Source organism: Pteropus medius, unplaced genomic scaffold, assembly GCF_902729225.1.
Source record: "Pteropus medius unplaced genomic scaffold, Ma_sr-lr_union100, whole genome shotgun sequence".
NCBI classification, from domain to species: Eukaryota; Metazoa; Chordata; class Mammalia; order Chiroptera; family Pteropodidae; genus Pteropus; species Pteropus medius.
Window position 1 is genome coordinate 18,026,060 of NW_024349801.1, and position 24,894 is coordinate 18,050,953.

At 46.8% G+C, this 24,894-nt stretch overlaps 1 protein-coding gene across 1 annotated transcript; it reads right to left on the reverse strand.

Annotated features, from left to right (window-relative positions):
• Nucleotides 1-24,894, reverse strand: TK2 (thymidine kinase 2). Its single transcript, XM_039888878.1, has 10 exons — nucleotides 24,702-24,894; nucleotides 23,756-23,787; nucleotides 19,843-19,917; nucleotides 16,575-16,628; nucleotides 14,150-14,239; nucleotides 12,133-12,206; nucleotides 6,267-6,355; nucleotides 5,546-5,625; nucleotides 2,918-2,998; nucleotides 1-1,827 (listed from the first exon to the last, which is right to left on the reverse strand). Exons 1-10 carry the CDS (start codon nucleotides 24,814-24,816, stop codon nucleotides 1,729-1,731), a joined length of 789 nt encoding a protein of 262 aa, XP_039744812.1. The 5' UTR covers nucleotides 24,817-24,894; the 3' UTR covers nucleotides 1-1,728.

Sequence of the window (24,894 nt, forward strand, 5' to 3'; positions counted from 1 at the left end):
GGAAGCACTCCAAAATTAAATAGGAAATGCTCCAATATTAACATCAGATTTTAGGTGAAGGATTTATTGGCTACCACAGAGGAAGATTTTTTAAAAATCACATTTCCACCAAAACAGATGCTCCAAATGAGCTGTGGGGAAAACACTGGACCAATCATGTACAAATTACCAAAGATGGCCCCGGCATGTCAAGAGTCCTGGTAGCAGATTCTTACCTCCCCGACGTTTCTAGTTAATCATTTGAGCTGGGAGGTACATCTCCACTGGGCTGCTGCCCCTCATCCTGCCCACGCAGTCCATGAATCGGTCGAGACAGGAAGGGCTAGGAGCCAGAGTGTTTGCCCTCTTAGCATTCCCTCTGGGACTGGACCACCAGGGGCACCTGTGACCTATTCAGCATAAGAAAGCTACATGCACAGGTGCCACATACACAGAGGCTGGGACAAGGCCTTCCAACTTTCGTTTACACCAACTTCTCAGGAGGGGCTGAAGCCTGTTTCCCCAAAGTTCACAATTGATTCTTGCCCGTGTCCACAACCAGTGTTCCTGAATCTCTCTCCACCTGCCTCGACCAGTGCTCCAAAAGCCTTTGCTTGCAAGCCCCAACTTTTCTTGTTCAGACTATCCCCAAAGACAATATTTGTCCTTTCTCTAGCTTCCTACTTGATTCAAGAAACAGCCTTCAATGCATTGTTACAGCTGAATGAAGCTAAGATATTTTCTGAACCAATAAAGGTGGTTTCATGCTCTATGGCCCAAAGTGTCTCCCTGAACGTTAAAACATTTCAAAAAAAACTAAGGCCACGTGCATCTGTTCCCCAGGCCTCAAACTCTCAGTAATTCTAAGGGCAAAGCTCCACACACAAGGCCACAATAAAGTAAAGGAGCCTCAGAAGCCAAGGCTGGTGGCCCCCTGCCCCAGCTCAGCACTGGGCAAACCAGCCAGATGCCAAAAGCCACTTCCCTGATATGGAGACCAAGCACCATGCAGAAGCCAACACATGATTCTCCTAAGGACACAGAAGCCCTGATGATGAGGTGGCAAATGCCACAGTGGCTTCATGCTGGGAAACCACTAAACACTGAGCTGGAGCCAACCACAGCACAATTTTGTGAAAGTCTAGAAATGCCGATTGTCCTGAGAACTATTCAAATAATGAGAAAATGATGACACTGGCTCCATGCACTGCTGGCTCTCCCCATGCAGACATGAGGGCCGCCAGCAGGGAAAGGCAGGGCTCTCAGGATGAGGCAGCTTAGGGCAAGGGAATGGTTTGGAATTGCTGAAAGTCTGAATGGTGCCAACTCCACTTCACTGGCTGTGTGACCCTGCGGAGTTCCTTAGCCTCTCTGAGCTTCAGTTTCCTCCCCTGGATGTAAGACCAGTATCTCGCCCTCTTGGATGGTCTGAAGGGTTAGAGACCATGAGACCAGCATGATGTCAGGTGGCTCTTCCTAAGGGATTAATTAGAGGCATCCAGCAATGGGAAACCACCATGAGAGGAACCAGGGAAAATGCAAGGCTGCAAACATTAAAGGGCTCAATAAATCCATTGGTCCCATTTGTCATTTACCCACAAGGGCCAGAAACGCAGGATAAAGACATTGGTGAAGGAGAAAAGAACATTCAGAAAACAAATTTGTCCCTCCCAAGAGAAGATTTTCCACATCGCTCCTAGCAGCTAACTTGGCAGCAGCCAGCATTTTTCTGGCATGATCTTTCCCATTCTATGGACCGCGTTTTCGATTCTCTGGAGTTAATATCCGGTCCCGGTTTTGTTCAAAGAGTTCTAACATTTTCTGCATGTCGTGGTCAGCCTCAATCACCTGGAAATTAAACACACAGTCACAAGGCTGCACTTAACCTCATCATCATCCTCCTTTCAAAGATGGGGAGAGAGAGATGGAGGCAGGCAGGAAGAGGCAGAGAGAGGAATGTTAAAGCCAAAAAGCTCCCCGTTCTAAGTCAATCTACATTCTCAGCTATATTTTCACTTAAGAATCCACTATTGTTGTCCCCACAGCGAGCTCTTAAATGATTCTTTTCTCATCATTTTACACCATCCAATTTTCTATTAATAAGGGAAAAAACATAGACTTTACTTCTTTAAAAATCCACTATAGTAATATCTCACTTTCCAGCAACCTCACTGCCTCAAAGAGCCATGAGTAAAAGTGTTTGAGCAGTCCAAACAGATGCCCCCAAGGTCATGCACAAAAGCCTATGCAAGAGCATCCTTCAGATCCAGCATTGAATATGCATTTCTAACAGTCTTAGGTATCCATTCGCCTGACTAAAGAGACTAGGCAGCAGCAAATAAAAAAAAGGGGACTGAGAAGCAAGGAATGGGCAGACATATCAACAGAGTTAGAAACGGCAAGTGTCAGCAAGAGAAGGGTTACCATAAAAAGCAAACACAGGAACTCAAAGAAATGAGTAATCTTGAGCAAAGAGTCCTACACACCTCAGCACCTCCTAAAGGCATCCCTGTGTGACAGCCCAGAACAACAAATTATATTCCTTCGGATGCCCGGGGTGACCAAGAAAAGGTGCAATGAGGCTCTTAACCTGCTATCTACTTGAAGAAGGGACAGTGGCATCAGAAAGACCACCATCCCATATGGTTAAAACAAAAGCCCAGGTCTAGAGGCTTCAACAATCTGGAACGTTCCTTTGTTGACGATGCTGGATATGTGAGATGCTACTGTGATAACTGGTGTAATGAAACTGAGACAGATCACGTTCACTCAGGTCTGTCCAACTTACTGAGACTCAGTCCAGAATGGGGACTATGAAAGAGAAGGAGCCCTTTCCAACCTCTCTACTTCCTTCTTCCCCAGAAAGTGAGGAGCAGCCGACATTCCCCGGGTCACTCATTCTTCTAGAAAAGTCTCGTGCCCTGTCAGGGGGACTTACCAGAACAGGGGCTCCTATGGGGAAAAGGCCTCCTTTGATGAGCCATTCCTCATAGAGGTCATGAATAGCGGCCAGGTACTCCTGCCAGGAAACAGAAACAAAAACACATTCATGTACGCATGCGCGCGCGCACACGCACGCACGCACGCACGCACGCGCACACACACTCGCGCACACACACACACTCGCACACACACACAGGCTGTTAGCAAACCTCTCCCACCCAGGGTCTCGGGCAGGTAGGGCGAATGTCAATGACCATGGGGCAGTGGCTTGGACAAAGCAGCCCACAGCAGCCAACCTTAGGTGGACAGCAAGAAATGCAGCTGCGCATTGGGCCAGTCAGCCTGGCCATCGCAACAGTCAGAAGAGTCACCGCGGCTGCCCATCCCATCCTTCCGCTGCACTCTGCTGATACTTCATACACACCCTCCAGCCTGACTTCTCTCATTTACTGCCACTTTTCTAGAAGCAAGCTCACCAGTTTCTTGGGTGGGTAGGATCCATGGCCAAACCATGGCCAGGTGTCCCAGCCCTGGGCAGCCTGAATTCTTCACTCCCACCAAGAAGAACACGGCCCTCTCTGGCCTAGGAGTCCCACTCACGCTGCTTCCACTCCACCAGACAACTTGTAACATGGACTCTCAAAACCAGTGGTCTCCAGTCTTTTTGGCACCAGGGACCAGTGCTCCTATGAGAATCTAATGCCTGATGATCTGAGGTGGGGCTGAGGAGGAGATGCTAGCGCCAGGGAGCGGCTGCAAATACAGATGGAGCTTCGCTCGCTCACCCGCTGCTCACCTCCTGCTGTGTGGCCCAGTTCCCAACAGGCCACAGACTGGGCGCTGGGGACTCCTGCTCTAAATCACAAAGACCAACTTCTGAAAGCCCAAGAAGGTGAAACCCATGGGTACAAAAGCCCAGGTCTAAGACATGCCCCTAAGCCGTCCATGCCTCTATACCAGGCAGGACTCGATCGTACACGCTCTCCCATACATAGGCCAAGGTGCCTCAGCCACCAACACCATCTCAAGCAGCAATTTACTCCCAGCTTAGACGCTCTCATGTAAACCGCACTGCCGCCTTTTTTACTGAGTGCTTCCTTAGCAACAATAAACAGATTTGTCCTGTAGGTCTAGTCAAAATCATTATGATAATGGCTTGGATAATGGCTTAGAGGGACTCCAGATGTGGCATTTCTTTAAAATATCTGAGTCACGGCACAGAGTTGCTATGCCCCATCAAAGCGTGGTCCATCCCTGCTCCACTGTACCCTTCCTCCAATCACTCCTGTCTCTGGATTTCAGAGGAACTACCCAGAGTGAGGCCTGGACCTTCATGGCTGGAATCTACCTTGCTGGTGCCCAGACAAACAAGGCTGGGCAGGGCTCAGGAGCTGGACAGGCCTCCAGGGCCGTCCTGAGCTTAGACCCCCATGACATCCCAGGATGCTTGCCTAGCCTCTGTCTGTGTACTTCCAGTGGTAGCTTCTCACATGGGGCACTCGGTTCAATATTAACTGAGAAATTCTTAGGTGCCAGGCTCTTGGACACATGCTGGGGATAGAGAGAATGAGATCTGATATTAAAAAGTTCACAGTTTCCTGAGGGATGAGGAAGAACATGTAAACAAATAGCTTCAGTCTGCTTGTCCTAAGGACAGTGATCATAGTCAGCCCAGGGGGAGACGATGGAGAGAAGGTTAGGAAAGTCTTCTTGGAAGAGGTAACATCTGAGCTGAACTTGGAAGGCAAAAGAAATCACTATGCAGAGGCACTCAACATGTGTAACTCCATGGTGAGTGAGCAAGTGAGTGATTTTGTGTGTGTGTGTACATGTGTGTGTGTGTGTGTGTGTGAGAGAGAGAGAGAGAGAGAGAGAGAGAGAGAGAGAGAGAGAATGTGTGTGTGTGTGTGTGTACACATGCATAGCCACATTAGTTCGTTATGGCCAGAGTGTGAAAGACAGAGAGTGGAGGGAGATAAAGCCATCACGTGGGCTCTTGTATGGCATGCTATGAAATGGGGACTTTATCCCAGACCATGATGAGGCACTGAGGGTCTGGGGCTGGGAAACTGCATTAGTGTACTGCACTGGAAACATCACCCATGCAGCAGTGTGGAGGCTGAATTTTGAAGGTGGATATGGAGAGGGAGGGACCAGGGCAAAGAGGGCTGTCCAAGCCTGTTACAGCAGTCTTGCCTAGAGTACAGGGCACTGAGCCAGAACCCAGAAGGGCAGGGCAGTGTGTTTACTAGTGAGTGCTACTCCAGGCCGAGCATTGTGCTAAGTACTGGGGATGCAGCAGCGAGTAAGGACACATTCTAGAGCAGGTCCAGAGGGCAGGAAGGCAAGCCATCTTCAGGAAGTGACCTGGACACGCCTTGTTGATGCCTGGGCAGAGATGGGGAGGGTGCCGACTGCTTAATCTGGGACACAGGAAGTGAAGCAGATCTAGACATTGCATGGGATCTCCAGCCACAGAGGAAGTCAGAGTTCGCCCTCTGATATGCTCAGTTCCTATTTCTCTCTCTGTGACAACAGCACAATGATCTCATGGAGGGTGGGGCAAGGCTAGGGTGGTGGCAGCTTCCCAGTTCATCTCTACCCAGTTAAAGGGGGTTCTTACCAATGGAATGACCTTCTCCTCTTCCCTGCATCTCATCTTTAACCTCTGATAACAGGTCTCAGGAGTGGTCTGGAGATAAACTGAGATTACAAAAGTACACAGCTCTAATGATTCTGTTCACTGCTTGAAAGTGAAAGCCAAGGAGAGGGGGAAAGAAGGAATGCGACAAGGCATGGCAAAAAAACATCTGCCAGAATCTCTGAGCAGGAGACACAGACCAGGGGCAGCTCACAGCTTGACCACTGACCAGCTTTGTGACCTGACAGGCACCTTAACCCTCACCCAGACTTTTGTTCCCTTTCCATGTCATCAGCCCCACGGGGTCATCATGAGTTGAATTAGGTGTGCGCGCATGCACACACACAAACACAGAGCTTAGCACAGGACCAAGCACCCAGTGGATCTTAGTAAATGTCCAGGTTCTGTCCCCTCCTCCCTCCCTTACAAACTAGAAAAACCCACCAAAGCACAATAGACCCAGGGGAAAACAGCTTGAGGAACTGAGACTAGGGTGCTTCTCCAGGAGGGACCAGAAGCCCACAAATTCTGCATGCCCTTGGGGAAAAGGCTGAATTGATATAGGAAAAGAATCACCAATGGTAAGGGCCCCCCACCTACCAGCCCTGCTTGTTGGGTGCCTGGACAAGCTCATCCTCACTGAGCCCAGGGGATGGAAGACTAGAAGGGAGGCTGGGAGAGAGGTCAGGAGGGGCCGCCTCACCTATCAAATCCACGGACACATCGATGTTCCTCACGATCCAGTCAAACCACTCCGACAGAACCACATAGTCCACTTCAGGCATCTTCCCGCTGCAATGAGAGGTGTAAGGGCTCTGATTACCCACGAGAAAGTTTCTGAAATGCACCATTCCCCAAAAGGAACTAGGGATGGCTTTTGTTGAAAGGGCACTGCCAAGGGCACCATGGCACAGCGTGATCCATATGACAATGGATGTAGAGTGATGACAAGGATCCTAACACCCCTGATCTCCCCCTGTCTGGGGATGGGAACTCCAAGAGGAGAAATGGGCTTTAAAGCCTGAGGACAGGGACAGCACTCAGGTTAGGAGGTAGAGTAGCAAATTTCACTTTCAGAAATTTATTTTGCAGAAATAATCATGGATGCCCACTGTAGAACTGTTTAGATAATGAAAAACTAAATCTCGGTATATCTATGTAACAAAACCATGCAGTAACTAAAAGATGATGTTGTAAAATAATATTTAATGACATGGAAATGCTAATAATCACATGCTCATAATTCAATGAAAACAGCAGGACATAAAACTGCATACAGTATGACCCAACCATATTTTCAAGAGTATTCATCCATATATTTTGAAAAAAGACTGGAAAGAAAAACATCAAAATGTTAACTGCTTTTCTCTGACCTACAGGACTATGGGAGACTTTCATTTTTTTTCATTATACCTATTCATATTTTCCAAAATTTAACAACATATTAGTTCTCATATCAAGAGTGAAGAGCAGGGGAAGAATATTATATATTGAAATTGTTAATGAGAAGGAGGGAAGGAGGGAAAGAGGGAAGGAAGGGTGGCTGGGTGGTGGAGGGACGGGAGGAGGAAGGAAGAAATGGAGAAGGATGAAAGAGCCGAAGAGTGAAGAGAGAGACCTGGCGTCTACCTGGCTTCTGCGGATTTCCTCTGCCTGGAGAGGTACGGGAAAGATAGACAGAATGGCAGCAGCTGGAGGAAACAAACCTGTTAACAGCTGGGTGACTCTCAAAGGCCCAGAGAGAAATTCCCCCTTTTAACATCCTCTACCCATCCTGGAGCCACTCAGAACTGGGTTTGGCAAGACTGACCACAAGGAGAGAGGAAATGCCCGAGCTGCATGCAGCAGGGGATCTAGGCTGAGCTGAGGAAGGAAACAGAAGCCTGGCTTCCACGATCCTGAGGAATGTCAGGCAGCAGGTGCTGTTTTATCCACTTTTGTGATTTTCCTCCTGGGAACGCTGCCCGGCTCCTCACGTGTCTGCCTCAAGAATGGGGGGCCCAGCCCCACCGACCAGCCACTGCTTTTCTTTCCATAGCACACACAGAGGGCGGCGCCTCTCCACATAAAATCCAACGGCGCGATTTGGCAAAAGTGGACTGAAAAGGTTTCACAGAGCCTTCCTCTTGTCTCGGGATGGCAAAATCAAGGTCTTGGGTCTACATAAATCCTGCCGACTTTCTCTTTCGCACAGTTTGCTGCCACCTTTGCCCTGAGGCCCAGAGAGCTTCAGCTTGCACAGCACAAGTTAGAACTGAAATCTCATACTCAAATGCCAGCCACTGTGTACACATTATTTTCTTTTGTTTTCATAAGACTTTGTCAGGTCAATTTTAGTCCCAATTTAAAGATGAGGAAAACTAAGGCCCAGGAAAGTTAAACCCAACTCTGTCTGAGCAGGGATTCAAGCCTGGCTCTCTGTGTTCCCCAAAACCAAATGCTCTACATCACTCACCCTCCCTAGTCTGTCAACTGAGGGGTCTGTTCTGGATCACGTCCAGTGTCTCATGACCTTAGCTCCAGAAAGGCCACAGCTCTAAGGTCTATGATTCAGGTCATGAGTCCCCCATCTAGACTAGAGACAGGGAGGAATCCAAGTGCCAGGGCCAGTCAGGGAGGTAGAAGGACCTGCCTGTCTTTCCAAAATGCGAGATCTCAATCAATGTCCCTAACCACCAGCCCCAGGTGAGTCCGCGTGTCTTTTCCCAGGCTGAGCCCACTCAATTCTCTTACTTCTGCCCTTAGAACATGCAGACCAGGCAATCTTGCAAAACTCGTTCATTCAATTACTCAGCCCACGGGGCTCAGGCCACACAACTGCCTGCACAGCTGCTTTAGCTACGTGAGTCTTTCTCACCACCTTCAGCTTTTCATTTCAGCACACTGCCCACATCTCAGAAGTTCCCGTCTTTAAGGAAACTGTGTAACAGGAATCTTCCACTTCACCAAGTTACATAACCCTCTCAGACCCCTAGTGGCCTAATTACACTTATATTCTGTCCACCCCAAATTGGCTGGGGCTGGAATAAGCAGTCTCTGCCTACAGGAATTGCTCACTTGTTTTGAGACCCAGAAGGCAAGACTGCCCTTCAAAAAATTCTACTTTGGAAGAGGCAGAATTCCAGTATGTGAGCTTTTGGGGGCACCTAAGTGTGCCAATGCAGACAGCAAGGCCAGGCCTGCCGTACTCCCTCCCATCCAGGCCCCCACAGATTCCAAGCCAAGGTTGCCAGGGCTTCTGAGAAAGAGAAAAGGGTCAACCCCGATGCTGAAGGGACAGCAGTCCCTCGCCTCCTGCCTTGTGAAAGGGCTGTCCCCACAAGAGCCCTCAGGTGGGACCTGACACCCCCACACACACTGTTTGTGGTTCCCAATACCGAGCCGAAGTTCCCACAGGTGGGAACCAAAATATCCTCTTCTAGGTATAGGCAAAGGATCCAGCCAAACCCAGTTCTAGGCTACTAAATGTTTAGTAGTTTAGGGGAAGCAGAAACTTCTCAAAACATCTATTTTCTCAGTAACACGTCACTGTAGATGACCTATGGCATCAAGAGGAGCTGGAGTTGGAAGGAGGGTAACCCCAAAGAAAGGCCACAGTCCAGTCTTCCTTCTATTTGTCACTTCTTTAGCTCTGGCTAAAAACACTTTGCCTCCAAAAGAAAATCTTTGGCCTATGGCTGCCCCACTCCTGACCTAGAAATAAATCTAAAGACCCTTGAAACAAAGATAACACAACAAAACCCCCAACAAGCAAAACCTAAAGCAACATATGTGAAATGACAAAACAGTAGGTGGTACAGGAAACTGAAGAAAGGGTTTGAGGAGCACCACCTTCTCCCATTTTCCTGAAACCGAAGTGGTGGGTGGCCTGGCCCTCCAGGGTGCCACGGCGCTTCCAGCTGCCTCTGGAGCACCCGAGATCGTGCGATGACCAATAGCCTCTGCATCAAGTGATACCAGCACTGAGTCTGGAGCCTCCAATAAGATCTTCAGGGGAATCCATGCCCTCTGGGGGCTGCATGAACTTTAAAAGAGTTAGACCCCAAGAACAGAAACAAGGACACTATACATTTCTCCCATGGTTCTTTGTCTCACAGAAATCCTAACCACAGCTGCCAGGCCTTCTGGGATGGCCCAGGGGAGGCATAAATACGTATGAAATTACCAGGGAAGGAAAAGAGCTCAAAAAGATTAAAAGCTACAGCCTTTCCCTACACTACCCACAAAACACCCGGGGCAAGGCCCATGTCATCTGGACTATAGCCACTTAGATTTGGAAATATAAAATCACGACCAGCAGTGTAGTAATGAAGGACTATTGGTGTGAGTACCAAAGCCCATAGACATCAGCTAAAATTGCCCCTGAGTCAAGCAAAGACATGAGGCTCCTGGAGAAATTCACCAGGCATTGGGCAGCCTATAGGGTGGAGGTGGGGAGGTTAACTGGCAAATTTTATAAAGACCAAGGTGGGCAAGGACCCAGATTAAGGGTCATAGGACCTAAACCAGACAACTGTTCCAAAGGCTCTCCAGAGATGGACAACAGGAATTAGAGACAAGAAGGGCTAAGAGAAGGTTAGGCACTTGGTTGTGTTCACAGAGAGCAAACTCCAGAGCCACAATGGAACCCAGGCCCACCCAACTCCACATCCCACTCTCTGGTCATTCTGTTCCAGGTCACCCTCTTCAAAAAGAGCCACATGCTACCACACAGACCCGGCCGAACTGACTATGATTAGAAGACAGAGACAGCCAAGTGACATGAGGGTCACAGAGACTCTTCGCTCTGCTGCCCAGGGTCTGCTCCTCAGGCCACACTTTCGTCAGAGCAGTAAACAAACACCGAAGGGGGTCCCTTGCTCTTTTCTCTCTTCTGCCCGTCCTCCCTCTGGTAGAGACCCTAATGAGCGAGGGCAGAGGACAGTGAAGGACTGTAGAAACCAACCAGTGGACATCTCAGCCTGTCTGGAAACCCAGGCAGCTGGGGGAGGATGGGCCTCCAGCATCAGGAATGCCACCTGCTGGGAGACCAGAGCACACAAAGCTATAGTCAGGACTTGCCCTGGCTGCTGTCCCTGACCCCAGGGCATGATGCTCTAATGCTTGGAGTAGGTGAGGGCAGAGGCTCTCATCCTGGGGCCACACAGGCTCAAGGGACTGATCCATGGCAGCTTAGTACCCAGGGGAGAAGCCTTTTCACAGCCCTCTCAGAGGAAGGGGTATGAAAGAGCTGGGACCAGAGCCTGGGGAACAAGTAGGGCTGGAGACCAAAGAATAACTGCAGGTCTCGTTACTCAACAATATAGTAGTTAACAAGTATCGACCAGGTGCCAGCTCTGTGCTGGGTCCGAGCTAGGGAAGTAAACCAGAAGTGGTCCCTGTCCCAAAGAAGCTTTAAGGCTAGTTGGAGGGACACACAATAGACGATTAAACAAATAAATGTATACTAAGTAAAATCACATGAAATTGCCACTTTTGCAGGTCAAAATTCGTCAAAATTAAACATTTCATATGGTTCAACCTAATCAGAAGTTGTCTTAAATATTACGAAGAAAACCAAGACAGTAGTAATTAAGAATAATAAGGGGCCTGACTGACCCATCTAGACCAGGTGGCTGAGGAGGGTTAGGAAAGGTGATACTCAGGATAGCTGTAAATGAGAAGGAATGGGGAGCCGGCACGTAGAGAATACAAGGCAGATATCAGGACCAATTCTGCAAGGGAGTGAAAGCGGGAACTCCAAAGCTCAAAGCAGGAAGCAGCAATGTGGGAGCCTGGCAAAGAGAGGGAGGCCAGGCACACAGCTACCAAGAAAGGAGGGGCATGGAAGAAGCTGAAGCTTCAGACCCTAGCCTGCAGCCCATTTCCTCAAAACCCCTAAAAATCAGCAGTCCAGGCCTCAGCAATGTGGGCCACCAGAAGTCCTCTTCAACTATGTCAATGAGAGTCTGCCCCCATGAGGGCAAAGACAGTTTTGAGTGAAAGCCATAACGAATAGCATGCGCTGTGAGAGACTGATTGCTCTAGTTGCTCCAAATCTTCATCCTCCTCCTATCTTCCCACTTTCCCATGTAACGCACAGGGCCCTCCCAATTCTTAGAGTTGGGTGTGTGACCTGCTCTGGCTAACAGGATGTTAGCAAATATGAAGTCAAGGCCTGAAAAAGCATTCATGCATTTCCACAGGTGCTTCTGCCCTCTGCCATGAGAAGTAAATGCCCAGGCTAGCTTGCTAACTGCAGGAGGAGAATGAGAGAGATGAGCCACCTCGACATTCTTGCCAGGGCCATCCTAGATCAACCAACCCCAAGACATATCATCAATGCAAGTCAAGGTCAGCAGAGCCGCCTGGCTGACCACCCTAGATGACTGAACAATAGGTGCAGAAAGTTGTCTGTCACTGAGGTTTTGTGGTTGTTACATATGGCTGTTACATAGCATTACTGTGGCAAGAGATAACTGATACGACACAGTAGGTACTCAGTATCTGTCAACCAGATAAACACATTCCAATTTCATTTCTAACAAATTAATGGTTTAATAAATTATCAATGATATAAACTATGGTACCTTCTATATAGGTTTTCTACAAAAATGTATCTTGCACTGTGAATCGACCGCTCCATCAACCGTACAGGTGACGTCTAAAAAAGAACAAAAAATGATTCACTAACTCAGGCAAAGAGGAAGAGGTCAGGAAGGCTCAAAGAATGTCTATGCTCCCCCAGCCTATGGCCCATATTGAAAACAAGAATCAAGAGGCCAACATGAGGCTCAGCTGTGTTTCTCCCTCAGCCTAGACCCTCCCACACCCTGAATCTCCAAGTGGCCCATGCAGCAATGCTGGGGCTGAGGGCTCAGCAGGAGAAGAGAGATAAGGCTCAGGTGGGTTGTGGGTTTGGGGAAGGGCTTAGAAAGGCTGCCAAGTGCTGTCCAGCAAAATGGTGTCAAATGCAAAGTATGGTGATTTCTATGAACCTAAATAAGGTGCTTTTGCTTAAGTGGTGGGATATGAATGCTTAAGGTAGAGCCCAGAGAGGGCTGTGGTTCACGTGACATTCCAAGGATGTGCCATCAGTGCCTCAGGGTCTGGCTTTCTGGAACCCCACAAGGATGCCAGACCTGCCAACTTTGCTGCTTCGTCACAGGGTTAGTTGGGGATCACTATGGCCCTTTGGAAACTGGGAAAGATTGCCAGGGTGCTCACACCCTTCAGATGGCCTTTCCCTTTGTTCACACTGCCTCGCTGGGAAGCAAGAAGGGCCCTTACCGTTGACATCAAGTGGGAAATCACTGCTCTCATTTGCCATGGCACCCATGTACCCACAGCACCCATGGGACCTGAACCAGCAAATCAGGCAGATTCAAAGCCATAACCCAGGAATTTCCCAACTCTCTCTTCCCTGTGTGGCCAACTATCCATCCAGCTTCCCCTCCAACTCCAGTTTTTCCATCCTTTCCTTACTTATCACTCTCCACTGCCCATTTTTTGCTATCTCCCCATCCATCTCTCTCTTTCTGCTCATCTTTTTCCCTCTGCCTCCTTCATGGGAGATTTCCTTAAACAGGACACATGTATGTCCCACTATATTCAGACATAAAAGATACAATTCAGGTTTGCAACTGGGTCCCCACTCAGGAAAGGTAGGGTAAACAAAGTGAAAAAGTACCAACCTCAGATCCTCTAACCTGTATCATTTAGACAAGACATTTGGGAAGATAGAAATTCATATGATTCTGCTCATATCTATTTTTAAGACAAAGATTTGTAGAAATGCCCAATCCTTAATCAAACCACCCAGCCAAGCTGCTGTGTCAACATAACTGGCAGTAAGGATCTCCTCCTTGGAAGCCTCCAAAGCCATTCTCTTAGGCTGTACTCATAATTCTGAACCACAGATGCCAATCAGGCTCTCCTCAGCCAGCCTTCTAAAAGATTCTGCCCCTATTCACATCCTCACTGATGGAAAAGGCCTAAGCAGCCTCTTTATGCTCCATGATCTTCCCAACGTCTGACCGGCCCAGGGCTGGACCCCTGACCCAAGCTGAGCCAATCGGCTTCTTTCTCTCAAAAATGTGAACCAAGAGCCAGGCTGTGTGGAGGTTAGATAGTGTTTCTCAAACATGCAAACAAACAAAGCATGCATTAAAATCGCCTGGAGAGCTTGATAAAACAGATTGCTGGGCCTCATCTCCAGAATTTCTGATTCAGCAGGTCCGGGACAGGGCCAGAAAATGTGCATTTCTAAGAAAATCCCAGGTGCTACTGCTGCTCCTGGTCCAGGGACAACACTTTGAGAAGAACTGAGTTAAATGGTGTTGAGCCCAGTCGTGGTCAGGTCATGAAGACTCAGGCTCACAATGGCATCATAGTAATTTCTTGGCTAGTTGAGGCTGGCGGGTGTGGGCGCTGGAGGCTGGTCCTCAGAGAGCTGCAGGAACAGAGACCTTGGCCCAAGACAGAGAAGGCTAAGCAGCACTGAAGGCCCAGAGAGGCCCTCTTTGCGAGGGTTCCCTTCCTGGCAATCATATACCCCTCATTTGAAGAAAATGTTAAGAGGGTGGAAACCAAGCATCTGAAAGGTACCTGAGGATGAGTGTGCCGGTCCAGCATGGTGAGCTGCACGTATGTCTGCAGTGTGAGGCCCCATCGACAGGCATCAAGGTACATCAGACCCTGAAGAAGGAAGAACACAGAAATTTACCTCAAAGTACTCTATCTGTAGAACTCTAGTCATTTTGGTCACTGATAGCCATCTCATGAAACCTATGTGGGGCTGAGTTTGGGCCAGAGATAAACCCAACATGGTCACAGGGCCCTCAAAACAGAGTGGACAGAGACAGACACTGGAGCACTTACAGGACAGTACAGTAACAGCTGTAATAGGAACCTATACAAAGTCCTTAGGAAACATTCAGTTATTGAAGAAATGTTCATTGACCCCCTGCAGTCTCTCTATCCAGCAGCTAAAATATGCCTTTTAAGTCTACATCGGTTGTCACTTCCCTGCCTTCCAGACTTCCCATTGCATTGAGAATGAAATCCAAAGCCTTTACCAATGCCCAAAGGTCCCCAGAGAATCACTTCCATCTTCTTTCATATCCTACCATCATTCCTCTGGCTCAGTGAGCTTCTAACCACATGAGCCTCCTTAGTGTCCCCCGAACATCCTAGCATGATCTCACCTTAGGACCCTTGCATTCGCTGTGCCTTCTGTCTGAACGCTCTTACTCCAGATATTTGCATTGCTCATTCCTTCACTTTGTTTAGGTCTTTGCTCAAAGTCACTTTATCAGAAATGCCCTTCCCAGCTATTCTGTCTAAAACAGAAGCCCCACCCCATCATTCTCTACTGCCTGTAGGCACAATACACTTCACGCTCTATACTCCACCTGCTAATAATCTTACTCTGTTCTCTTCCACATTTTTGTTTTTTTTCTCTCTTGGTGCTAACTAATGAAACTCCATGCTCTGCATTGAAAACTGCAGGCTCCTAACTGTGGGTGAAAGGAAATCTCAGAAAGGTTAGGAAATTTCTTCTTGTCTGATGGCTGCAAAAGCGAACACCTTTTACAGATACAGATAAAGTGATGATACAGCTGATACAGATAAAGTGATGAACTGAGACTTTTCACAAAAGTATCTATCTTGCTCTTCTGTCCAGAGTAGAAACTTGTGTAAAAGTATCTAATTTTATTATTTTTTTACTATTAAACTGTCATTGGAAATGCTTTTTGTACCGAGGATACTCTGACTTCTGAGACTGGGACTGTATCCTGTGAAATGTCACCTCTAATCGCGAAAGACTGCAACTCTAGTTGTCTTAATCCAGCCCTGACTATTCTGTTTCCTAAAGAATATGAAGGTTTCCGAGGTTTTTTTGTTATGCCCAAAGCGAAAGACTGGCATTCCACCTTCTCCCACATGCATACAGGTAAAAACTCTTTTCCTGTCTCTGGGATTCAGAGTTTTTGCCTCATTTAAATAATATCTTTTTACCTGCTTAGATTCGTAGCTCCTATCACCAGCTGCCATAGCACACATTTAATTGTCTTCTGCCTCCCCACACTAGCATATTAGGGCCAGGAGAGCATGAGCGAGCAAAAATTACTGGTTGAATGAATGACTGAACAAGTGCTCAGCAATGTGCTCTGTTCTAGCAAATGGGTGAGCCAAATCAGACATAGTCCCTGCTCCCAATGAAACATAAGAGTCTGAAGAATCACACAAGGAGATCCCATCTGTGTTGCTAGAATTGAAGGGACAACACAGGCTACCCCTAGTCCAAGGTTCAAACCTAGATCTGTCATTTACCAGTTGTGTGACCTCGGGCAACTTATTTCAGCTTCAATTTTTCCTCACCTGAATAATGAAACTAATCATCCCCTACATCATGGGGCAGGTGTCCAGAATCAACAGCCCTTTCTTAAGCTCTCTACTAAAAGACCCAGACTCCACCCTTCTCTTCCAAGCAGCCAGAGCAGAGCCTGCTGAACGGGGAAGGAAGTGCAAGGGGTACTGGCACACTATAGCTCCTGCTTGCTAGGTCCACTCTTAGGAAAGCAGACAGGTAGTTTAGGGGTGAGCCAGATGCTGGCCATTGGTAAGTGCAAACCCAAATCAGAGGTTTACCAAGGAAACTGGTTATTTACAGTTCCTGGGGGTTAGGCCTGAGGAGACCTGGGTACCAATGGGTTTCTTCTAGGAGAGAGTGGGGTTAGAAAGAGCAGCAGGAGACACACCCAGTAGCCGAGGTCAACCACTTGAGATAGTCTGGGATCACTGACAGGCAGTCCCTGGGTTCTGCACATACCCAGTCAAGCCTCTGAGATCCTTGACCTCAGAACACCAATATGCTGCCATTTTCCATTTGTCTCCTCCACCCCAGCTAAGAGAAAAGAAAATGCCTGGCAGGGGGCAGGGGCAGGGGCAGGATCAGGCTCGGGCACCAGCACCACTCCCAGGTGCTTAAGAAGAAGCTGGTGGTTCACACCGGAAACGACACACTCACCAAAGGATTATGGCCACGGACATTTCTCCACTTGGGGACAGGCTCTGGTAACACCTGAAAGGAAAGAAAACATCAGAGAGCTGCTGTTCCTCAGTTCTGAGCTCTGTGAAAGTGTGTAAGTGTTGGTGGGGGAGGGAAGAGAGAGGATAAAGGTTTGGGTGCCGGAGGTGAGCCAAAATAGTTGTGCAACCCCCTGCATGAGGCCACAACTCCATCCAAACATGGCTTCCTCATGTGACTCCAGAAATGACCTGAGAACAATTTTATCCATCCCTTTATATAAGTATATGCACATGCCACCTCTCCAGCTGCCTTAGGAACTCCCTGAGAATAAGGCAAATTCTCTTAATCCTTCCTCCATGTGCTCCATCCCAGCCCTTACTGCCCACTACATCTGGCTGGGCAGAGAGGTGAGAGGAGCCAAAAGAAAAGCTACTTCAAGCACTTTATGCTATGTCTTAAATCTCAGCCACTTGGCTTGAAAGTTTTCCCATGACCTTGGCAACCTGCTCTGCCTCTGTTTCCTCTCTGTTCTCTGCACTGAGCACACTGACAGTTAAGAGTCATGTTTCTTTACACACTCCTTAAACAGTTGTTCCGGTAAGTACTAGAAATGATTTAAATGGTATTCTTGGGCCAAGGCTTTGAGAGTACCCAAATCCATCTGAGGACCTTCAAGTGCATGTGAGCAGGTACCAAAAGACCAAAGGAAAGCAAAGCAAAAAATCCTTGAAGAGTAACCTTCCCCTACCTTTTACACCCCTGTGCCTTTGCTCATGCTAATCCTCCTGCCCAGTAGCCCACCTCATCTCATTTCACACTGAATTTTGTTACACGGAAAATTCCTATACATCCTTCAACATCCAGTTCAAATATCCCTTCCCCTGTGAATCATTCCCTGCCCCTCCCAACGCCCTTCTCCTTCTTCTGGGTCTTCAGCTCTCCATTCCTGTCCCCTGAGAAGCACATGCTGCACCACTCAGGCCCACCAGAAGCTGGGTCACAGGCAGCTTTGACCTGTGTTCATCTGTGGCACTATCACTCTAACAAACGCTTACTGAGCAGCCACTGTGCCAGGTGCCATGCTAAGCACCACGGATACAGCAAGAGCAAACCACTCCAGCACTACCTTCATGGAGGATTAAACTTACTGGAAGAAGAAGACATTAATCAGATCACCACAGAAATCAACATATATTTTCAAACTCCAAGAAGTAGTATTAAATAGGGGTACAGAGAAGCCAGAAGAATCTATATCAGGGATGGAAACCTAGTTGGGGATGTCAGAGAGCACTGAGCTGAGATTGGAAAGCTGAGTGGTTTTCCTAAAGCCAGCAAAGCCCCTTCATGCCATAGAACGAAATAGGATATGGCCCCTGACCCTCAGTTTCCTCCTCTGCAGCTGAAATAATAATAGTACTTATTTCATAGGGACTATGCTTATAAGGATGAAATCAATTAGGTAATATAATGAAGCCTCGATACAGTGCCTGGTATATAGTAGTTCCTTCATTAGACATTAACTAATTATTGTTGTTGTTGTTCATTGGCTCCAGGGTCTTAAGTGAGAATACAAGTACAGATGACCCTTCAATAACATCGGTTTACACTTCACAGGTCCACTTATACACAGATTTTTTTCAGTAAATACCTGTCCTGTTTTCAATATGTGGTTGGAAGTGTGCAGATGTGGAGAGCTGACTGTATGCACAATCCATGCCATTTTATATAGGGGACCTGAGTATCTGCAGATTTTGGTGTCTGTGGGGGGTCTTGGACCCAATCCCCTATAGATACTGAGGATAATAGTTAAGTTTTGGGGGAGTCGAAAGTTATACACAATTTTTGACTGCATGGGCTCAGCAACCCTAACTTCCATATTGTTCAAGAGTCAACTGTACTTCTAAAGTGCCGCTGAGAGTTACGCCACTTAGGATGGGTGTAGTGGGAGTCCCCAAGATCCCTGCCTCCCCAGGTTCAGTGACTCACTAGGACTAAGAGGACACAGCATATGGTCGTACTCAGAGCTAAGACTTATTACAGTGAGAAAATACGAAGCAAAATCAACAAAGAAAAAGGGCACATGGAGAAAAGTCTGGAGAAAACCAGCACAAGCTTCCAAGGGGCCTCTCCCAAGGGAGTCACACAGGACACACTCAATTCCCCCAGTAGCAAGCTGTAACAACACATGTGAAACTGCATCTACCAGGGAAGCTGGCCTGAGCCTGGAAGTTCAGGGATTTTGTCAGGGCTCAGTCAGGTAGGCAGCCTCCACCTGACACATAAGAAAATCTAGACTCCCACACAGGAAGATGTCCAGATGTAACCATACTGTTTGTACAGTTTGGGCACAGAGAGCTACTTTATCAGTTATGAAATGGTGGGAACTCTCCCAAAATCTAAGTTCCTACATGCCAGCCAAGGGACAACCTTGCAAACTAGCCTCTAAGGATAGCAGCGCAGGTCAGCGATGTTAACTCTTTTCTGAACAGCAGAACATGAACACAAACAAGACAAGGGCTAACTTTTTATTATTTTTAACAAACCATATATATTTTTCACAGAAGTAAAAACAGGAAAGAAGGAAAGGAAATGACCCTAAAGGTATGGAAATTATAGGATCTGCAATAACAAAAAAAGAGCCATAAACAGAAAAGATTACACCACTAAAATCTGCAAGGAAGAAGGGTCAGGGTCTTGGTGTAGAAACAATTCTTAAACATCTGTGAGATTATTTTTAGTGACTGGGCTGTAAATAAACTAGAAATCATGTTAACTGGCTACACATAGTAATACTCCCCTGATATCTCAGATGTGCCATAGTCATGTTTAATAGTTGACTTCTTTCCCATGTAGAAACTTCCTAACCAGACTGTGGGGAGCTCTATACCTGCACTATTCAAAACAGTGGCCATAAGCCACATGTGGCTTTTACGAATTTCAGTGTGACTAGTCCAAATTGAGATATGCTGTAAATATAAAATACACTCCAGACTTCAAAGACTTAGTATAAAAAGCAGAATACAAAATAGCTCACTGATGATTTTTATACTGACTACCTGTTGATATGATAATATCTGGAATATATTATGTTAGATAACATGTTCTTTTTGGTTTTTTAGGGAGCTATTAGAAATTTTACATTCTATATGTGGCTTGCATTTGCAACTCACATTATATTTCTATTAGACAGGGATGGTCTATACCCCTTACATATTAATCTGTCATGCTTTTGCAGGTTCCTTCAAACCTGGAGTGGAGGCCGTACCTCAATGTCTGTTGTGTTGGCAAAGAATTCCAGGCATGTTGTCTTCCCACTTGCAATATTGCCCTCCACACAGACCTGGCAAAAGACAAATGCATGTTAGAACCAGAAATCGAGCACCTAGGGGAATAGCGGGAAGAAGTTCTAGGGGAGGGCTCAAGTGAACAGCATGATTGGTTCAGTCTAAGACTTCAACATGTACACAAAAATCCCTCCGCAGGAAACCCCCAAGGTCCTGCTGTTAGTATAACAAACAAATTGACCCTCCCCTTCGGTAGTAGGCTCCAGGCCCACTGATGGTAACCACCAGACCACTGCCCTCCAAGATAGGAGGTTACATCAACCCCTAGACCATATACAGTTTGCCCTTGGCCACCCTAGTTCTACCCTTCCCTGGCTCACAACCCCTCAGACTATTAGATTTTTGGCCTGAGTGTCCTGCCTTCTTAACCAGAGCCTAATGGCTTTGAGGCTGGGAAGCATGTAAATGTTATCTAGAACAGGGGTCCCTAACCCCCAGGCTGCAGACTGATACTGGTCCGTGGCCTGTTAGGAACTGGGCCGCACAGCAGGAGGTGAGCAGCACCGAGTGAGGGAAGATTTGTCTGTATCTGCAGCTGCTCCCCAGACCTAGCATCACTGCCTCAACTCCACCTCAGATCATCAGGCATTAGATTCTCACAAGAGAAGCAGTCCCTGGTGCCAAAAGGTTGGGGACCACTGATCTAGAACCTATGTTACCAGATCACAAGAGGAAATGGGCAGTTCTGCATAAGTAAGAAGATAAACTGCTTCATGCGTAAAAACATGCTCAGCCATGGACTGGAAGGTATTAGGACAGAAGGACTTGGTTGAGCATCTTGTTGCAAGCCAGGCCCTAAGATGTGTAACATACACCATTACCGCATTTAACCTCACCAGAACCTGACAAGTGGGTTCTAACATTTTCACAGAAGAGAAAAATGAGGCTTGAAGAAGGAAATTAAAGCAGGGAGAATATGGTGAACCTACACTCTTCTCACACTAACTGCACTGGTGGAAGAGGTCTCATGGCACTGGAGAGAGGGGTCACAGACAGCCATCTGGAGTCCATCTATAGCAAAAACCAAGGAGCCTCTCACAAGTTCTTCACTGTAGAGAAAGAAAGCATTAGAAGCAGTGGTTTTCAATCTTGTATATGTAGCTAGGATCACCTGGGAACTTTGAAAAATCTATACAAGGAAGCCACAACGCAGGCCAATTACAGCACGATCTCTCAGATGGGACTCGGGTCTCAGGACCTCGTAAACCTCTCCAGGTGATTTCAATGTGCAGGAAGACTGAGCACCATTGGTCCATAGACACTGGCTTCAGAAGCACCCGAGGAGCACCCAGGCCCTCTGGGTTGGAGCCCTCGAACCTGCTGCCCAGTGATTCTGACAAGGCTCTGCTCAGCCAGGCACTGCTGGTTCCAGCAGATCACAAGAAGAAATGGGCAGTTCCATATAAGACAGACTGGCCTTTGAGAACACGTATAAGACATATCTGGGGCACACACAGTCAGAGAAGGACCCATTCTGCTGCACAGTGACCTTTACACTCAGGTTGGAAGCACCCAGAGAAATGTGGGCCACTTAGGTGACTTGCCCAAGGTGCTGGGCTGAGGAGAGGAAAGAGCTGGAACATCCAGGCCTGGTAGACAGCTCTTCATGACCCCAGTGGAGCCTCAGTAACACTCTCCATAAAACATGGCATCACAATAGGCTGTCTCGCCTTGAGAGACCCACTATAAACTCTGTCAGTTGGTTATTAAGGTTTTCTCCTAGATCCTAAAGAGTATCCAAAAGAGCTGAACAATCACACATCGACAGATGCCAAGCCACCCTTCAACCCTGGCTCCATGCCAGCTCACTCCTTCCGAACTCAAAACTACAAAATGAACTCAAGGGAGTGAGCAAAAGGGAAATCCCATTAGGGCACTAGTGGATTTGATTTTTTATTGCTGTTCTTTAAAAGAAACAAATTCTCCTCTGCCTAGACATTTAAAAAGAGCTCAACCAAGTATTATTCTGCAGACTCTTTCTTTCCTGTTCACTGCAAGTAACATGTTCGGATGAGAACTTCCTCCAAAAATACTTGTTCCAATTCCCACCATGAAATCCTGAAAGTTGGTAAATTTAAGGCTTTTGATTAACAACTGGTTTTCTTGGTGCAGAAGGCAAGCATGAAGAACCTCACGATGTTCCCCTGTGAAGGATGGAAGAAAGAGGAGCTAAGCAAAGAAAGTCTTTCTCTTTAAAGTGATGTCTAAAAATATTATAAGAGGAGTGCATGCCCACTGAAGAAAATAGAAAAAAAAATCATAAAGTAATAATCCACTAGTAAGAGATAATAATATCATTAAATTTCAGCATATTTCAGGCAAGTACTGTTTCCTATACACATTTCTCATCTTTGAGAGTCCTTCAACTGCTCATTGAAGACCTATTATGTGCCAGATACTGTGGACTCAGAAACCAGTCTCACTACCCACAGAGCTCACAATGAGTGTGAGGATGGGGAGGAGAGTAACAGCAGATTACAAGAAAAGATGTTCACCATGCTGTGGGAACACGTGGTGGGCGTGAATGACCACTCTGTGATGTGCCAAAGTTTACCTCCACTTTCCTCAGCTATTAGACCTTAATTCCAACTGCCCATGATTATAATTATCACTGCAATACACCACCTAGCCTTATTTTTAAATAAAAACATTTAATATTCTGAAAATAGAAGTTAAGCATTCTCACAGTAGGAAATACAGAGAATTAAAAAAATAAAATAAAAATCACTCATAATTCCAAATAAGCACCATTTAGATTTTTAATCAGAACCAAGCTCTCCAGAGGAAAACAGGTTCAGATGCCAAAGACCCCACCAGAAGAACCAAAATATATATTGTTCTATTAAAGATTCTGAGAAATCTTCAGTAAAAAGGAAACTTGCCCAAGTATTCAACAACTGGTAAATAGATAAACAAGTGTGGTACATCCACACAATGGAACGCTATTTGGCAAAAAAAAAAAAAAAAAAAAAAAAAAAAAAAGGAATGAAATACTGGTACATGGTACAACATGGATAAACCTTGAAGACATTATGCTAAGTGAAAGAAGCCAGACCCAAAAGACCAAATGCTATATGATTCCATTTTATAGGAAACGTTCCGAAAAGAAGGCAAACTCATAGAGAGGAAGTAGATTAGCAGTTGCCTAAGGCTGAGGGAGTGACTGCAAATAGGCATGAGGTTTCTTTTCCTAGTGACAGAAATAATCTAAATTAGACTGTGGTGATGTTGCACAACTCTGTAAACTTACTAAAATTCACTGAATAGTACACTTAAAATTAGTAAATTTGACAGTATGTAAATTAAAATCAATAAAGCTGTTTTTTAAAAAAAGAACCCAGTTTAATTTCATTTAGCATTCAAAGAATTAAGACTCCTTATCCCCCAGATTCTCTCTCCCTTTCTCATACACACCCACAGTTAACATATCCCAACTTTCCCTTAACCAAACTGGCAATTTCTACAACATTAACAATTTGTAGTATTTCTTTTTTTCCTCTATGGACAGTTTATATAGTATTTCATTTGGATCATACTTTATTTTTATCCTTTTTTTCACTTCTTACATAATGAGTACCTTCCCAAGTCATTAAATATTTTTCAAAAACAGGATTTTGAATAGCTGAATAATATTCCATCATATAAAATAACCCATAGCCTCTGCGGTGGGAATCTGAGGCCCAGGGATGGAGGCAGACTTTTCTATCCCTGAAGAACTTTTTGTATATGTTTTTTACTAGGTGCATATATTCCCTCACTCCCCTCTTCAAAAAAAATAATAATAAATACACACACATTATCCTACACGGGATAGTACACATAAATGAGACTTACCACTAACTTTTTCTCTTTTTCATTTTCTTTATCTACAAAAAGAAAAAAAATCAATTTTTAAACTTTTAAATGATTCACTGTTATACTAATTTGCTAAACCACCACAAAGACAGTAATTTTTATGTTTGTTCCCTAACCAAAAAATGTTTTCCAATGATACCTGGAACCTTCGATGCGTAGAGGCAGACCCACTACAGCTGTCTACCTTTGTGGGACACTATACCACTGCTGCCTGGGTCCGTTTGGCACACCGGGGCCCCAAGTGTGCTCAGTTTTTTTTAACTTATTATCCTTTCCATTTTCCACACATTTTATATTTATGAGCCTCACAGATGGGTGTCGGGCAAGTTAAAACGCCTCCACTCACAACACCGGGGTAAGCAATGGGTTCCGCCCAGGACTGACATCTCAGCCCACCCACAGCACAGGTGATTCTGAGGTGCAACTTTACAGCCCAAGGCCAAAGAACGCCAGAACTTGGCTATAACAGCGGTTCCCATGTCTGAAGGGGAGGATCTCCACTCCCTGTGGGAAAGAGAGGGCACCGAGCCTCAAACACCCGCCACTCGCTGGGGGCTGGTTACTTGCAGCTCCCAGCCTGTCTCCCCCAAGGCCAAATGAATCAAACCAGGAGTGGAACAGGGTACTGAAGCAGCCCCCGCGCATGGGAAGTGGGGTTCTTTCAGCGTATCAGATTTCCGAGCTCCGAACAGACCTGGAGCCCCAGGGACCCACCCACTTGCTGCTGGCTCACTTCTGGGGTACCAGCCAATGGCCGTCCCCGCCCCTCCCCTCAGCCACTGGGAGGAAATCCTGGTGCCTTGGAGGAGTTTCAGGTGTAGGCGGGTCGCCGGAGCCGAGGGAGGGAAGTTGGATGGACTCCGCTGAGCGCTAAGACCCGGGCCTCATCCTGCAGCCAGTGAAGTGAGATGGAGAGATGCGTTACCCGGAGGCCAGGTCCGGCGCTGCGCCCCCCGCGGCCCTGGGCCTAAGGCAGGGATCCCGGGCCCCTGGCGGCGCAGCGTTCGGAGAGCCCAGCTCCGCAGCGGCCGCAGAAACATGGTCCAGCGGACGGATCCGGCGCGTGCAGACTTCCTTCCTGTGCGAGTCAAAATGAGTCGGCGCGAGAGCGGCGCGAG

What these genes read in the sequence shown, in the direction of transcription:
- TK2 (XM_039888878.1), bottom strand. Translation starts at nt 24,816, where the DNA reads ATGTTTCTGCGGCCGCTGCGGAGCTGGGCTCTCCGAACGCTGCGCCGC. An exon ending in GCGCCGGACCTGGCCTCCGG is followed by an intron (nt 23,788 to 24,701) that starts GTAACGCATCTC and finishes TTCTTTTTGTAG; the next exon opens with ATAAAGAAAATGAAAAAGAG. An exon ending in ACCGGCACACTCATCCTCAG is followed by an intron (nt 12,207 to 14,149) that starts GTACCTTTCAGA and finishes GTTCTTTTTTAG; the next exon opens with ACGTCACCTGTACGGTTGAT.